This window comes from Athalia rosae, chromosome 2 (genome assembly GCF_917208135.1).
Source record: "Athalia rosae chromosome 2, iyAthRosa1.1, whole genome shotgun sequence".
Classification (NCBI taxonomy): domain Eukaryota; kingdom Metazoa; phylum Arthropoda; class Insecta; order Hymenoptera; family Athaliidae; genus Athalia; species Athalia rosae.
Genome location: NC_064027.1, coordinates 24,189,114 through 24,206,772, shown reverse-complemented (window position 1 = coordinate 24,206,772; position 17,659 = coordinate 24,189,114). Strand labels below are relative to the sequence as shown.

Sequence of the window (17,659 nt, the reverse complement as noted above, 5' to 3'; positions counted from 1 at the left end):
CATTTTTCAAACTACTCTCTGGTTATCAACTGACTAATGATTCATCCACAGGGCAAAGCAGAGCACATTGTGATATCTGGCCACGATGGTGGTACTGGTGCCAGTAGCTGGACTGGAATAAAGGCTGCGGGTCTTCCATGGGAATTAGGTGTGGCCGAAACCCATCAAGTCTTGACATTGAATAACCTTCGTTCGAGAGTCGTCGTTCAAGCGGATGGTCAATTGCGTACTGGATTCGATGTTGTTGTTGCCGCGCTCTTGGGTGCCGATGAATTTGGCTTCAGTACGGCCCCTTTGATTGCTATGGGATGTACTATGATGCGAAAATGCCACTTGAATACATGTCCTGTGGGAATCGCCACTCAGGATCCTGTACTGCGTAAGAAATTTGCTGGAAAACCAGAGCACGTTGTCAATTTCTTATTTATGCTAGCGGAAGAGGTACGCACGCACATGGCTAGCCTTGGTATCCGCAAATTCCAAGACCTGGTTGGTCGCACCGATTTCTTGAGAATCGCTGGTAGTAACCACGAAAAAGCAAAAACTTTAAATTTTGCAAATATTTTACGTAGTGCGTTAGAACTGCGTCCAGGAATTAATATCAGAGGCGGCTCAGTCAAGCAGGATTTCCAGCTCGAAAACAGACTGGACAACAAACTTATTGAAGAAGCTACCCCTATCTTGCAAGGTCTGAAGAAGAGCGTAAACATTGAGATGGCCATTAATAACGAATGCAGAGCTTTTGCTTCTACCCTCAGCTATTACATTTCCAAGAAATTTGGAGAAGAAGGGCTTCCCGAACACAGTATCAATATTAATATGACAGGCTCCGCGGGTCAGAGTTTCTGTGCTTTCATGACAAAAGGTGTTCATGTCACATTGGAAGGGGATGCCAACGACTATGTAGGAAAGGGTCTTTGCGGTGGGGAAATAGTCATCTACCCCCCCAAAGATTCCGACTTCAACTCCGAAGCAAATGTTATTGTGGGCAACGTGTGCCTCTACGGTGCTACTTCTGGGCGTGCATATTTCCGGGGTATTGCTGCGGAAAGATTCAGCGTACGTAACAGTGGAGCTATCGTAGTTGTTGAAGGTGTCGGTGACCATGGATGTGAATACATGACTGGAGGATGTGCGGTTATCTTGGGACTTACCGGAAGGAACTTCGCCGCTGGAATGTCTGGTGGAATCGCTTATGTTCTCGATGTCGACGGGTCCTTCAAGAGGTGAGTCAGTTTCGCCTAGTTAGCGGATATTTGGATCATACAGAAATATTTTGTATGTAAGGAGTCATGCGTCGATATATTTTATAGCAAATGTAATCCTGAAATGGTCGAGCTGCTGCCGCTGAATCAGCAGGATGACATTGCCTATGTGAAAGAACTTTTGGAAGAATTTGTCGAGAAAACTGGCTCTTTGATTGCTCAAGATTTACTGAAAGTATGGCCTGAACCTACTACCAGATTTGTAAAGGTCAGTTGATAATCTTTAATTGGCATCACGGAAGCTTTAATCGTTGATTGCAAACTTATTTTTCCGGGTACATTAAATATTAATTCCCATTATTTGGTCTTCAGGTATTCCCGTACGAGTATCAAAGAGCTCTGAAGCAATTGGCTGAGAAAAAAGAATCGCAGCTGATTTTGAATGGTAATAATAAATCTTCTGAGCCTAGTGTTCAGGATATTGAGGACGCAATTGCTGACGGGGACATGGAAAAACGCAAATTAGACAAAATCCGGTAATTAACTACTTTGATACTTTATTTGCCTTGGTTTGATACAAGCAGTCATAAACAGCAGATGAATTGGGTTAGAAGATCGATAGTTTACACCAATCGAATACAAGTTTGTGTTGAATGCCACTAAATCACAATTTTCTCCACAACACTGGTTTTTAATCGGTCATTCTGCAGCAAAACACATGCACCTGCGCTCAGATTCATGAAAATAGAGGTTAAGCGGTTTGACGAACGCCTGCGTAACGTGTAAACTTATTCTATTCGCGAATAGTTGAGCCAATCAACTTCCTTTGGAGTCCTTGAAGTATGTGGTGGACTTGATCTTCTCCTCATTTGACGAATCTCGAAGCCACATGATCAGCCAAACGCGTCTCTGATACGTGAACTTATTCTATTCGCGAATAGTTGAGCCAATCAACTTCCTTCAGAGTCCTTGAAGCATGTGGTGGACTTGGTCTTCTTATTTGACGAATCTCGAAGCCACGTGATCAGCCAAACGCGTCTCTCTGATACGTGAACTTATTCTATTCGCGAATAGTTGAGCCAATCAACTTCCTTCGGAGTCCTTGAAGCATGTGATGGACTTGGTGTCTTTATTTGACGAATCTCGAAGCCACGTGATCGACCGAACGCGTCTCTGATACGTGAACTTATTCTATTCGCGAATAGTCGACCAATCAACTTCCTTCGGAATCCTTGAAGCATCTGATGGACTTGGTGTCCTTCTTATTTGACGAATCTCGAAGTCACGTGATTGGCCAATCGCGTATATAATACGAGAATCCATACTATTCGTGAATTGCGTAGCCAATCAACCTTCAAAATCCTTTACATGACCAGAGTTGAGGGCGGTAATCATTATCCGGTCTGATTGTGAAGACCGAGCTCAAACAAGCCGTCTTATGTGGGGTTTCAGATAGGTCTCCATCCCATTTCATGTATTCTTCACGTCGTGTACCTACCGTATCGCAAGATCATTTAACTTTCACTAATTTCCGACCGTTATTGCAGAGGATTTGTAAAGTACGGTCGTGAAACTAAAAACTATCGCCCAGCTGCCAAAAGATTAGAGGACTGGGACGAGATATACAACTTCCAGGGAGTCAGAAAGGGACTGAGGGTTCAAGCTGCAAGATGCATGGAATGTGGGGTTCCATTCTGTCAAAGTAGTCACGGGTGCCCATTGGGAAATATTATTCCTAAATGGAACGACCTCGTATTTCATTCCAACTGGAAGGAGGCTTTGAACCAGCTCTTACAGACTAACAATTTCCCTGGTAAGTTTCTTCTTTTTTTTTTGTCACGAGCGGGGACACTCAGCGAAGTTATGCGACAATCTGATGGGTTATTCGTCTCTTTAGAATTCACCGGAAGGGTATGTCCAGCGCCGTGTGAAGGTGCTTGCGTTTTGGGTATCTCAGAACCGGCGGTGACGATAAAAAATATCGAGTGTGCTATCATAGATCATGCCTTTGAGCAAGGTTGGATTACTGCGCAACCACCAAATACAAGAACAGGGCGAAAAGTAGCTATTGTCGGTTCTGGTCCTTCTGGACTTGCGGCAGCACACCAGCTCAACAAAGCCGGACATTTAGTCACCGTATATGAAAGAAACGATCGTGTCGGAGGTCTTTTACAGTACGGAATTCCCACCATGAAATTGTCCAAGCAAGTCGTTCAGAGGCGAATTTCGCTACTAGCGGCCGAGGGAATTACTTTCAAGACTGGTGTGAATGTGGGAAAAGATATTTCTGCCAAGGTATTTCATTTTCATTTGTTGTGCGAGTGTATACAGCATAAACCTCGGCATTTGGTGGTCTACAATATTTCTTTTATTTTTCTAATCTGCGATAAATAGGAATTAAGAGAACAGTATGACGCACTTCTCTTGTGCACTGGAGCCACATGGCCACGAGATCTGCCGATTCCCGGACGTCAGTTTGAAGGAATACACTTCGCTATGAGCTTTTTGGAGAACTGGCAGAAGAAACAAATGGGTAATACTGCACCTCCGCAGATGAAACTTATCGCCAAGGACAAGGACGTGATCATCATCGGTGGCGGAGACACGGGTTGCGACTGTATCGCTACATCTCTGCGACAGGTAAATGAGAAAATTGTCATCCATTCTATCCAGTAATTTCCAGCTGACTGCAGTCGATTGTAAATTCACAAAACTCTGTCATCGCGTTTATAGGGCGCTAAATCCATCACGACATTTGAAATTCTACCTGAACCTCCGGTAAAAAGAGGGAAGGATAATCCCTGGCCACAATATCCAAGAGTATTCAAGGTCGACTACGGTCACGAAGAAGTTGCCCTGAAGTTTGGACGGGACCCACGTCAGTTCAGTACATTGAGCAAGGTAAGTCCGATTTATTTTTGCAATTATTTTTGTGTAGGATATTGTTTGGAAGAGGAGTCTGAATTCAATATCTGCTCTTCATTTTCAGGAATTCTTGGGTGATGACAAAGGCAATGTTAGTGGAATTAAAACCGTTACAGTTGAATGGACTAAGGACGAAGCAGGCAGATGGAAAATGGACGAAGTGCCGAATTCCGAAAAGGTCAGAAACCGTCGTAATTTCCAAACTACAAATCGTACCCACTCATATTTCATTTTACTTAACAATAACTTCGTTTCGCAGATTTATAAATGTGATCTGGTATTACTTGCGATGGGATTCTTGGGACCTGAGAAATACGTCGCCACTGAATTAGAAGCAAAACTTGACGGGCGTGGAAACTACGAAACTCCGGGTGGTAAATTCTCGACCAGTCTTCCTGGAGTGTTTGCAGCGGGAGGTTCGTTTTCTTTTGCAGATAAAACATAACTCTATCACGAAATAAATTCTGGTTTGTTTAATTTTGCTATATGTATTTTGATTTCAGATTGTCGGAGAGGTCAGTCTCTCGTTGTTTGGGCAATAGCTGAAGGAAGGCAAGCGGCAAGGGAAGTTGATCTGGCTTTGATGGGGTGTACGACTCTCCCGAGTCCCGGTGGTGTGATCACGGGAGTTTTGCCCTAAATGTAACGGTCCTTATTTCCTGTGAGATCTATGCTGCGAGCAGAGATGTTGATGTTTTACGAGACACACCTTGTCCGATGCTGCGGTTGACTTCTTAGAATTCATGATATTCGTGGCATCAACAGCTTGGGAGGTATGTCCTCGATAGCAGACTGATTTATGATTCCTTGATTTCGAGAAACAAAAACAAAGAAAACAAAACCAATAACGCGAAAACTTGTTTAAAGCTCCTTAAAATCGCAGTAGTGAAATCAACCAGATGTCTTCACTGTCAACGTGTATATATATAGGAGATATTGAGTTGTTGTATCGTCTTACTTGCCACATTGCGAAATGGTGTAAATGTACATTTTGTTCTAAACATTGGATATCAAATGCGAACGCGTGTGGTGACATTATTTTCATTTTGATTATTATTTCTCCTTTTTTTTTTCAATGAAGAGAGAAGTGCTACGGAATTTTGATGGCATAACTCGTATAAGTTATAGGAAAAAAATGAATAAACGAATAAATAATGCAGCACGCACTTACTGTGGGAGACAAATATTACAGCTATTAAGACAAATGAAAGGAGACGCGTATTACAGCACGGCAAGGATAAATCGATTGTTCGGCGTGCCATGGAGAAATCTTACGAATGATTATAACAAAAATTTAAAAAACAAAATATCTATACGTAGAATCATTATACATAAATTATGAATACAAAAATATTATGCAAATCAATGCTACGTCTTGCATTCCCGTGATTGGAAGGGCCGAAAACTATTGAGATCGATTAGCTGTTAGTCAAGTTTTCGGGATCGATAATTCAAATGATCTGGACTACGCTCTAGAATGTATAGGTTGTATTCTATAAATTAATCACATCTGTGATTGGTCTACTGTTTTTTTTCCTCTGTTTTGTTCCGAGTATTTTCGTTTTGTAATTTTCCTAGCTCATGTGGAATATCAATATATATATAGGTTTCAACTACTAGATCGTGTGATCGATTTACAGTATAAGTAATTTATTTATAAAATAGTATGAAATGTATGTAAAAATATTCATTAAAACATTATTATGATTCTTAGTAATGATTATTATGATTATCATAATTATTATTATTGTTCCATGATTAAAAACTTATCACTTCAAATAATATGATGCAATGAAATTCTCATGTATCACTGTAAATTATAGTGCATACGTATCTTACATTATACTAACGAGACAATAAAAATATACTGAATGTTACAATACAATATTCATTCCTGGATGATATCCTATTGAATTGAAGATTTTTACACACCTCGATCGGTTGATCAAGGTATAATAACGAATTGACGTTCAAATCATTTTTCGCGGGATGATGATAAAAAATAGGAAATAACCACACATATTGCGCACTGAAAGATTTTATTTAAATATTCGTTCAATATATATTCGCGCAATTGTAGTGTCGACATTATAAAAATATTTGTTAAATACGATGTACATACGATATACACTTTAGGAAAACAAATTCATTCAATTTCCCGTTACAAACCATTATACATTTTCTATTAGCTGTCACTAAGTATTTCAACATTAGGCTATTAGCGATTACCAGTATGGTATATTTTATTGTACGGTATTTCGTTTTCCATTCCCTATATATTCAACACGGAATCAGTTTTCGTAATTCTATAAATGAAGAAAAAAATCAACAGTTTCAATTTTTTTTTGTCTTTGCAATCGTATGAGTACGAAGAAAATGATTTTTTTTTTCCTAATTTCTCCCCATAATTAAAAAAAAATAGAAACTTAGTACAGTTGCGCAACGATAGCGGCTATAAGGACAAAAATGGCAATACTTAAACCCGCCATATACACAACAAACTGTTGATCTTGCGATGGGTCTTCACTATTATCTACCACAGCCGTATCTACAGTATTTTGAAGATAGAATTCTGAAGGATCTGTAAATATTTTTTAGTTCAAAATATCATAAGGTTTTTTAATCGAATGATTTAGATTAACTGACTCATACCTGCTTGAAGTTCAAGTTCTTTCTGAACACTACTCTCTTGCATTTCCAAATCCAAGAGTTCCTGCAAAGAAACTAAAGCTTCTTGAGGTCCTTCTCCGGGGAATAAATAGTCTGATAATGTTACCCTACTTTGCGGTAGGGCGACTAGAACTCTTCTCGGGGGTTCGTGCAGCGTAACATTTTCTAAAATTCAAAGATCGCCGTTATCGATTAATTTCTAATCGAAAGTCATAATTCGGAAAAGGAATTTCATAGATCTCGTATGACCTTCGGGAGAACCGTTTTCTTCTTCGATTAAACTGTCCCAATGCATTTCTAAACGACTCGCGAGTGACCTCATGACATCTTGTTTCACCGCAACGGTGGCTTCTTGGATCGTTGCTTTTTGGTGAACGAATGTTCTGCTAACAACTTGTCCAACGAGTCGCATTGTCGCACTGCAAGATGTTATCAGAATATCCGACGTAGGATTTTTTGGCTAGAATTTTTTGGAGAGAATAAGATCTACCACGGAATATAACAAATTTTCCCTGTAGTTCACAGTCAATGTGATAGTCATAAAAATGAAATCGACTTACGCAGGGAATGTACATGCTAACTTGGATCGTTTTATCCGCATTTCCCGCATCATCTTTATTTTTTATTTCTTTCCTATCTTTTTTCTTTTTTCCAACTACTTCAACTGCATCGTCTGGAGATCTTGGTTCACCTTCGATTATTACTAAAGCTGAATCTACAGTTTCTGATATACGTGCGAGAATTCCCTGCGTATCATAAAATAAGAATGAAATTCAGGACACTAAATTTATCGATGTTTTCCGGTGATCAAATTACTTGTAACTGTTTTTTCAATGTGGTTGAAATATCGTCAGCTGGAATTGGAAACAAACGATCAAAATCCACGCGTGCTTCGAGTTGATGCCATTTCGTAGCTTTCGCTTGAAACTTCCATTCTGCCGGTTTCAATATTCCACCAAGATTCGCATCCAGAGATTTACAAGTAATCCTACGCAATGGATTACGTTTGGAAAACAGAAATAATTATCACGTAATTGAAGAGAGTTTTTTTTTTCGGACGGTTTACTTACTTTTCCGTTAGACTATTGAAGTGAAGTATGAGATTTTCTTGGTCGGTATTTCCGTAAAGAAATTTGTTCAATGCTAAGTGCTTATAAATTGCAACTATTACCGATCGCAATCTGATGATGGAATTGCTATCACTTAAAATATCATCAGGACCAACAACGAATATTCCTAACACCCACATACCACCTGGTAACATTCTAGTCACCTGCAATAAGATTTAGTAATCTGTGTGGGAATTTGAAACCCTTCGTGCTACGTCTGTTCTAATCATCTCAGTATTTGATTATTTACATGTTTCGCATGATCAGCGACCCAAGTTTCTGGTATATCATTGATCGATTTAATATATTTCGCTTCAGTTTCCTTTTGCGCGTTACTTGTTGAACTTATCATGGATTCTTCGATCACATCTTTAGTCGCTGGGGGTGGCGTTCTCGCTAAATGTACAACAAAGTCTTTTTGTGCCGCCGTGCTCTAGAAACATGGAATAGGAGATACTGTAAGATATAACAGTTATTATTTATCATTGTAAGAAATTCGAAGGTAACTAAACGTTAGAGGAGAGGAATTTTGAAATAAGGTTGTGACTGCATCTTCGGAAAATGAATTCTTTTAATATTTAGTATGACTGTTACATGGACGATGATTTTCCAAATCATATTGGTACAGTGGAATGTGATGTTTGTAGGAAAATAAATTGTTTAATCTAGTATAGGTATGTGGTATCAAGTTAAAATGGAGTAAGAGCGATTCGGTCTGACGTAGCAGCATAGTCATTGGATCATATGATTGGTGCGCTAACGGAAGTTCACTCATTTGTTGAGTTCGCCGAATGCGGCCATTGAAATTTCACTGAGCTTTGACGTCCAGCATAACCTCGCAAAGAGTAAAGCCAGTCATTCAAAATAGCATATTGATTCGAACGCATTAAATACTTGAACCGCAACGAGGCAAATTGAAAACGAGGAAATGTCTAGAATTATATTTTCTACTCGGTCGAAACGCGACATATGGTAGATACTGTAAATTCGCCGTTACTCGATTGAAACAAGGACGACAGAAAATAATTTTGATCATAATTAAAAATATCGAACCTGCCCCAGAATTAATCCTATCGTGTATCCATCTGTTCTCTTTAGGGACTTTAAATACGTCAGGACACTGTCTTCGGCGTACACTGTCCGTCCCATACTTGAGGATTTTTAATACGTACGGTTTCAACTGTTAAATGGTTTTTACTCGGAATCCACAAGTTGATTCATAAACGGTATCTACCTTACGAACCGAGGAATCTTCCGTTTCGAACTAGTGCTACAGCTACCGCCACTGTCGCTTATGCGCGTCTCTTGAATTCCGTGAATGAAATTGGTATCACTTCATTGTAAAACGTGTTTGGTAGAATACTGGTGAATACAAAGTATTATACTTATTCACCAATAAGAGCAAATAATTGTATAACGGTAGCTCAATTCAGCGAAGAATTTGGATTACGGAGGCAAAAATACTAGCCAATCACCAGTCACTCGAACGATTTCAAAAACGAGATTTTTGGGACGTAAAAATCACAAAAATTTAAGGACCTCTGGTTCTCCGTACACGTAATAAAAATTGTTCATCTATCGGCTCTGGCAATCGTAGATAAGGTTCGATATTTTGGTCAATCACAAATTGGGTGAATGAAACGTAACAGAACAATCCCGCAAAAGCACCTCGGGTGCAAAAATCTTCGCAAAGTACATTAATTAATCTGAATCAATCATTATTAAAAAGTCGTCTCTAAAAAATAGTCTCTCGTGCAACTTTTAAATCAATGAATATGAAAACTGTAAGGATATGGAAAAGAATGTATTATTAAAATTTGAAAACAAAATTGGAGGAAAGACCCTGAAAGACATCAAAGGCCTTGCTGATCATTGGAACGATGTTCTAGATTTTCGGGGTATGGAAAATGTACTCAGTACTTTTGTTTCCAAAATTGAACAAGTTATCGCCAATTGATCGATCCAAAAAGTGGAAAATCAAGGATATCTCGATGGGATTCATCGCTAGCTTGATTTGGTCGATGTCTTCATGTTTATTACACCTTCCAACGTATAGTCTTTGGTGTTTTCACATCCCGGAATCTAGGAAAATCGTCTAGATTATCAGCAAAGACTATAGTCTCCGGTGTTTTTCTCCCGGAAAAATGTGCATAGACTACAATCTTTGGCATTTTCCCACTCTGAAATCTCGAAGAATCGGTCGAAAAGTAGTCAATCTGCAAGTCTTTCATATCGGTTTTATACGAATTTTGCATCGAACAACCCACCTCTGGCGTTATCTTGGAAGAATAAAAAACAAGCTCACACCCCTGTTTGATTTTTTATGAAAGAAATTTACGGGAATTTTTTCCACGGAATATGGAGGAAATTGTCAAAGAGCGAAAAATTTGTGCCAAGACCATGGAAAACCGTGAATTTTGTTGACAAATAATGAAATGAAGCTAAATCCATCCGAGTTGGTTGCAAATGTCATTTGCCAAAGTGCAATTCGGTATTCGGTCACCGTAGCGCCACGTACGTAGATCCTTCTTATTCGGAGCAACGTCAGTACGGCCGCGGCAGCCGAGGCGACAACCTCGTCCGGAGCGACATCGGTGGCACCGCGTACGACATCCTTGTCGAAGAGAAATGAGAAGCTGGAAAGGACACAGGCAGAGAGAGAGAGATACATTGGGGTAAGGATTGGAACGCAAATACTGCGACGCCGTAGTTCTCTGTTTTGTTGAAGTCTCTCGTGTCTGTTGAGACTATTTTAGTGATCAAATAATTCATTATTGATATTAGTAATTTGAACTATCAAATAATTCCTCAGAATCTCGATTGCATTAATTCATTTATTCATTCATTCAGTTGTTCATCTATTTATTTGAGTTGATTGACTCATTAATTTAGGCATGATTACTATAAAATTACATGTGAAGCCATCGTCGCGTCTATGATTGCAGACTGTTCTAGTAATCATAGAATCAATTATTCTCATTGGTATTTCAAACTTTTTGATAATTCGTCAATATCTCAATTGCATTCATTCATCAATTCATTTATTTATTCATCCATTCAGTCATTTATCTATTTATTCAAGTTGATTGAATCGTTGATTTATGCATGATTTCTATAGAATTACATGTCAATCCATTGACGCGACTATGATTGCAGACTGTTCTAGAAATCAAGGAATCAATTATTCCTAGTGATTATTGGAACATTTTGATGATTCATCAGTATCTTGATTGCATTTATTCATTCATTCATTCATTCATCAATTCATTCATTTATTCATTCGGTTATTCATCTTTCTATTCATTCAGTGAATCATTGATTTATGCATGATTTCTATAGAATCACATGTCAATCCATTGACGCGACTATGATTGCAGACTGGTCTAGAAATCAAGGAATCAATTATTACTAGTGATACTTGGAACATGTTGATGATTCATTAGTATCTTGATTGCATTTATTCATTTATTCATTCATTCATTCATTCATTCATTCATCAATTCATTCATTCATTCGGTTATTCATCTTTCTATTCATTCAGTGAATCATTGATTTATGCATGATTTCTATAGAATCACATGTCAATCCATTGACGCGACTATGATTGCAGACTGTTCTAGAAATCAAGGAATCAATTATTACTAGTGATTATTGGAACATTTTGATGATTCATTAGGATCTCGATTGCATTTATTCATTCATTTATTCTTTCATTCATTTATTCATCAATTCATCTCTTCATTCATTCATGCACTCCCATGATATAATTAATCAGACACGTTAATTGGGTAGGACAATAATATATTATCATGTATAACTTGGTACAAATTAATAAAATTCGAACGTCTTATATTTATATACTGACGATGAGTCATAAACTAAGTCATACATTAAATCACATGTTAGGTCATGGAGTAAGTCATGTATTGCGTTAACCGATTATTTATTTGTTATTTGTGTTACAGGTCGCAGTTCCTTCAACGTTGTAGCCCGGACTCCCCCTGTTCATCGGGGGAAGTCCACTTACTGTCCCCTGGGACAGCGCGGCCTCCCACCGCCCCCGGGGTCCCAGGGGACCCAGTCCCCGAGGACATGTCTTCGGGGATGCGATATCCCCGCTGGAGGGGATGCCATATCCCGAGGGACATGTCCTCGGGAACTGGTCTTCGGGGAAGTGGTTCCCTCAGGGACACGTCCCCGGAGATGCGGTATCCCCGCTGGAGGGGATGCTGTGTCTTTGGGGGCGTGGCCTTGGGGGAATACACTTCCTCGAAAATCCCGGGAAAAGGAGGTCCCAAGCGGTCACTCGTTTTCTTGATTTCTCTAGAGAAACGAAAAACAAAGTGTCCGCTTGGGACCTCCTTTTCCCGGGATTTTCGAGGAAGTGTATTCCCCCAAGGCCACGCCCCCAAAGACACAGCATCCCCTCCAGCGGGGATACCGCATCTCCGGGGACGTGTCCCTGGGGGAACCACTTCCCCGAAGACCAGTTCCCGAGGACATGTCCCTCGGGATATGGCATCCCCTCCAGCGGGGATACCGCATCACCGAAGACATGTCCTCGGGGACTGGGTCCCCTGGGACCCCGGGGGCGGTGGGAGGCCGCGCTGTCCCAGGGGACAGTAAGTGGACTCCCCCCGATGAACAGGGGGAGTCCGGGTTACAACTGTGGTGGCAGCATTCCCGAGAACCTGAAACATACAGAAAACTGATACATAATGGGATACTTATATAAGAATATATCATCACAAATATTATATTCTAAGTTGATTGATTAATTATATGTAACAATATAATATATGTCAATATATTGCTGCTCATGTATTGTTTTAATATATTGCATTGAATATATTTTGATAATATATTTTTATAATCACCTGTAAACGTATTGTGCGATGCCATGCAACCGCTGTCCTTCGTGGTTGGGAGTTGAATAAGTAATGCAATGAACCAGGCACCGTGATGACGATTTGCGAGCCTGGAAAAAATGTCATTTGAAAAATGAAGTAAAATTGTAAGCCGGGACCTAAAATATCGAACTTGATTTGTTCAGAATATAACAGCGGAGATTATTTCTAAACCTGCGGTGAATTCACGAATTCTACAGACGGACAATGTATTGCGTTTGAACACGGGTACCACTATCCCGCGGTTAAAAATGATCTTTCCCTCCAAAAGAAAGGTAAGCCAATGGCCAGAGGTTATCCTTCAAATCTGATACCAACGAATTGATCAATAGTTTAGAATACTATCGATAATGATTATTTTTTAAACATTAAAACAATCTGCAATCATGAACGCGGCAATGGCTTGAAATGTGATTTTACAGAAATCATGCATAAATTAATGATTCAATCAACTTAAATGAAAAGATGAATGACTGAATAATTGAATGAGTGAATGAATGAATGAGTGAATGAATGAATGAATGAATAAATGCAGTTGAGATACTAATAAATTATTGAAAAGTTTCAAATACCAATGAGTATAATTGATTCTTTGATTACTAGAACAGTCTGCAATCATAGACGCGACGATGGCTCATGCATACATCAATGATTCAATCAATTCGAATAAATAGATAAATGACTGAATGTAAAAAAGAATGGATGAATAAATGAATAAATGAATAAATGTATGAATAAATGAATGAATAAATGCAATCAAGATACTAATGAATCATCAAAATGTTCCAATAATCACTAGTAATAATTGATTCCTTGATTTCTAGAACAGTCTGCAATCATAGTCGCGTCAATGGATTGACATGTGATTCTATAGAAATCATGCATAAATCAATGATTCACTGAATGAATAGAAAGATGAATAACCGAATGAATGAATGAATTGATGAATGAATGAATGAATGAATAAATGCAATCAAGATACTGATGAATCATCAAAATGTTCCAATAATCACTAGGAATAATTGATTCCTTGATTTCTAGAACAGTCTGCAATCATAGTCGCGTCAATGGATTGACATGTAATTCTATAGAAATCATGCATAAATCAACGATTCAATCAACTTGAATAAATAGATAAATGACTGAATGGATGAATAAATAAATGAATTGATGAATGAATGCAATTGAGATATTGACGAATTATCAAAAAGTTTGAAATACCAATGAGAATAATTGATTCTATGATTACTAGAACAGTCTGCAATCATAGACGCGACGATGGCTTCACATGTAATTTTATAGTAATCATGCCTAAATTAATGAGTCAATCAACTCAAATAAATAGATGAACAACTGAATGAATGAATAAATGAATTAATGCAATCGAGATTCTGAGGAATTATTTGATAGTTCAAATTACTAATATCAATAATGAATTATTTGATCACTAAAATAGTCTCAACAGACACGAGAGACTTCAACAAAACAGAGAACTACGGCGTCGCAGTATTTGCGTTCCAATCCTTACCCCAATGTATCTCTCTCTCTCTGCCTGTGTCCTTTCCAGCTTCTCATTTCTCTTCGACAAGGATGTCGTACGCGGTGCCACCGATGTCGCTCCGGACGAGGTTGTCGCCTCGGCTGCCGCGGCCGTACTGACGTTGCTCCGAATAAGAAGGATCTACGTACGTGGCGCTACGGTGACCGAATACCGAATTGCACGTTCGCGATTAACGGCTTCGAGATTATTTGGATGGATTCCACTTCATCAAAATACTTTTCACTTGACCGAGTCTTTTGATCGAGCTCTTATGCGTGAAGTAGGGATACAACAACGAATATATTTTTTTTCAATAAAACCGCTCTCGATCAGCAATCAAAACTGCCGTATCATTTTCTAGAATCTGTTCTTGAGATCAAAATGCATACGGTATATCGCAATCCGAAGATTCAACATCTCCTCAAAAATCTTACACCACCACTTATAATTGAATAAATATTCTTATATTTCCAGAAGTATTATGCAGATATATACAGAGGTTTCAGGTCATTTTTGTTTTTCATTAATTGGCACGATCAGAAAGAAGAAGCTCTTGTTCTCATACTCTGGATGAGGAATCATGCAATCGGATTCTCATCTCAAAAAGTTTTACGTATATCATATAAGACAATTCGAAAAGTTTAGTGTGTTCAAGAGATGGAGACTTAATTATAATATACCAATTTGATTTCTGCGCGTTCGTGCCGAAAAATAAAAGCCAAAAATTGACAATTATAATTCGTATCATGTTCCATTAGATAGTATCGTACTTTTTCATATGCTAAAAAGCATCAAGCAGCGTATGAAGATGGGTACACGCAAATTTTTAAGTTATCCAATAAGAAAAATTTTTGAAAGTTTCACGGGTATATATATACAATTTTTCAAACAATATGAGATTTTCGTTAATTTTTTCCATATAATATATAATGATTATCGTAATTAATAAACTCATTTTCGTACATCATTCGATAGGCATTTTTTAATTGTTAGTAAGCTCAAGATGAAAAGCGCAAGCAATTTTGCTAGATATTATATAATCATATGTACAAAATATCATAGGAATAAATATATATATTTTTATAATTTGTTTCAATATGATTGTATTTTTTGTTTTATTCTTCTTTATTTCGGGAAGATTTGGTGAGAGACAATATTTGTATAAGTATAGTAATACGTATTATTAGATATATTCATATTTCCAAGTAGGAAGCTAATCTGGTTTTTCGTCAAGAAATAATTCCTCTCTTCACTTCAGGTTGTAACGTTTAAGAAAATCAACGATAAATTGCGGTATTCATCATCCAAAAGTGATCGTGAATTGAAATTGGCACTAGAATTACTTTACTATACATGAAATAAATACGTCATCAGTTGAGCCTGTAATGTGATACAATTCAAACGAAGCACGAATTCCTAGGGCGTTGGCATTTAAGTTCTATCAAAAGTCGTCTATTTATTATCATCAGATACATATTTTTTTCATAGCTATAGTGAGGTGATAATAGAATTTCACTACGTTTCTTTTTATTATCATCGATTGATTTACCAGAAAAGATTATTTACTCGTGCTGTGCTTTTCTATAATATTTTCATCGAATTCGTGATGTATATGATATTCAAATGTAGATAGTTGTATGGCAAAATGTATTAACAATTGTGCAGGAGTAGTAAAGATATACAGGTGCACGCGCGAATTGAAGTACAGTGTGGACGGATTTAAAATATAATCCACTTTTCAAGCGAAATTTTTTTTTAGAAAACTACTTTCAATGTTTAGAGCCCTTAATGGTAGTTATATCTAGGTACATGTTTTTTTTTTTTTTTTTTTTTTCTTCAGTACAGAACAATGAAAATTTTCTAATATATGTCTTATAGTAATAAATATTTATGCCACAAGTGAATTTTTTTTTTCTAATATTATTTTTTATATAATAATCGTAGGTACAAGAATTGTTGCATTTTTATTTTTGTTTTAATAAATTCTATAGAGTCCCGGAATAACGAGAAGTCACGTAAAATTACGATCGACATGAGTCATGAGAGGATCAAATTGAATGAAAATACATATGATTTGGACATTTATATGAATCTATGTTGCTGCGACATTAAAATAAGTTGTCTGCAAAGGAAGAAATATTTTTATTCTTCAAAACGATCAAATCCATCGCGTGATTAATACGATTAGTGAAAATAAACTAGATATGAGACTCGATGCGTTAGTTTATTAGGAAAATTATTATTATTTATTTTTGAAGTTGGTAAAAAAGAATCACACTGATCGAACAATTTAATGGTCACGTTATCATACCCATAAGTTAATAGTTCGTTACTTAAACACGTTATTCAACTTCAATATTATAATAACTACGATAATATTCTGCAGGTGTGCGTTTTACACAGTTGAGCGTTCACATACACTAATATTATAGTTTGTGTTCATTCGTAAATTAATTATATTTATTTAAAATATGGTAAAAGGCTTTTCCTGGAAAAATTCATTAGTTCAGATTTTGCAAGGTTTGGATTTTCTACTTTCAACAAGTTTTATCAATTTTTTTTTCTGTTTTCTTTATGTAATTTACATTCATAATAATAATCGAGACATTTCGCGTACTACATGTAATAGCTTCAATCATTCATCGGTAAAGCTATCTCAATTTGTCACGTATGTATATATACTTTTTTTACTGACTCAATTCATATTTTACCTATTACAAGAAATTCTATATAATTTATAATAATTCGTTTACCTATTCTTTAGTCCGTAAGATAATTCCAATGCTGGAACGATTTATTTCAAAACTAAAATGAAAATCAGTTCCCAAGAAATAAATTAATCATTCAATTACGTGTATAGTTGCGTACCCCTGACGGTATCGCATTGAGAAATCATGAAAATTCTAAGAACGAGGGTGAAAACTTATCTCGTAGTTTTGGCGTTCGGTTCGCGTTCCATTTTGTAATTTTTTTCTTTAGACGCTTCGTGTGAATTTTTTTTCACCGTTTCTCGTTCGGGACTAGGACTAGGAGAACTACTCGGCGATCTGGAACTGCTGCTGGAGTACTTTTCTCTCTCTTCGCGTTTCAGATCAACAAATGTCTTTCGAACCTTTAGAGGATCTCGCAAACGGTGCAATTTCGTTTCAAGTTCACTCGACTGTTCCTTCAATAGGTTGTATTGGGCTAAATCCAAGCCAAGTTTACGTGCCTTTTTGTGCAATATCAACAGGTGTTGACGATCACGTACGTCAGGTAAAAGGTACTCCTGTAAAGAGGTCGTCATAATCAGTATATATCTAA

At 37.5% G+C, this 17,659-nt stretch overlaps 3 protein-coding genes across 9 annotated transcripts in view; 1 reads left to right on the top strand and 2 right to left on the bottom strand.

The window, feature by feature from the left end:
• LOC105689110 (glutamate synthase [NADH]) overlaps positions 1-5,843 on the top strand; it is a 30,954-nt gene extending 25,111 nt beyond the window's left edge. For all 6 annotated transcript variants that reach the window (XM_012405884.3, XM_012405885.4, XM_048649896.1 and 3 more), the window contains 10 exons: positions 52-1,226; positions 1,314-1,473; positions 1,578-1,741; positions 2,753-3,018; positions 3,103-3,500; positions 3,600-3,845; positions 3,939-4,106; positions 4,195-4,308; positions 4,390-4,546; positions 4,634-5,843. In XM_012405884.3, coding sequence (XP_012261307.1) covers positions 52-1,226; positions 1,314-1,473; positions 1,578-1,741; positions 2,753-3,018; positions 3,103-3,500; positions 3,600-3,845; positions 3,939-4,106; positions 4,195-4,308; positions 4,390-4,546; positions 4,634-4,770 — 2,985 coding nt within the window. In that variant the 3' untranslated portion in view covers positions 4,771-5,843. The remainder of the gene's footprint in view (positions 1-51; positions 1,227-1,313; positions 1,474-1,577; positions 1,742-2,752; positions 3,019-3,102; positions 3,501-3,599; positions 3,846-3,938; positions 4,107-4,194; positions 4,309-4,389; positions 4,547-4,633) is intronic.
• Positions 5,844-6,152: 309 nt separating this feature from the next.
• LOC105689111 (protein odr-4 homolog) lies at positions 6,153-9,154 on the bottom strand. The gene is made up of 8 exons (XM_012405886.4): positions 8,963-9,154; positions 8,160-8,342; positions 7,871-8,073; positions 7,617-7,788; positions 7,361-7,546; positions 7,050-7,260; positions 6,783-6,965; positions 6,153-6,711 (listed from the first exon to the last, which is right to left on the bottom strand). Exons 1-8 carry the CDS (start codon positions 9,056-9,058, stop codon positions 6,557-6,559), a joined length of 1,389 nt encoding a protein of 462 aa, XP_012261309.2. The 5' UTR covers positions 9,059-9,154; the 3' UTR covers positions 6,153-6,556.
• A 5,968-nt stretch (positions 9,155-15,122) lies between these two features.
• Positions 15,123-17,659, bottom strand: part of LOC105689129 (calcium uniporter protein, mitochondrial) — a 38,770-nt gene continuing 36,233 nt past the window's right edge. For both annotated transcript variants that reach the window (XM_012405936.3, XM_012405937.3), the window contains one exon: positions 15,123-17,624. In XM_012405936.3, coding sequence (XP_012261359.2) covers positions 17,280-17,624 — 345 coding nt within the window. In that variant the 3' untranslated portion in view covers positions 15,123-17,279. The remainder of the gene's footprint in view (positions 17,625-17,659) is intronic.

What these genes read in the sequence shown, in the direction of transcription:
- LOC105689111 (XM_012405886.4), bottom strand. Translation starts at nt 9,058, where the DNA reads ATGGGACGGACAGTGTACGCCGAAGACAGTGTCCTGACGTATTTAAAG. An exon ending in TTCAATAGTCTAACGGAAAA is followed by an intron (nt 7,789 to 7,870) that starts GTAAGTAAACCG and finishes TCCATTGCGTAG; the next exon opens with GATTACTTGTAAATCTCTGG. An exon ending in TTAGCATGTACATTCCCTGC is followed by an intron (nt 7,261 to 7,360) that starts GTAAGTCGATTT and finishes AAAAAATTCTAG; the next exon opens with CCAAAAAATCCTACGTCGGA.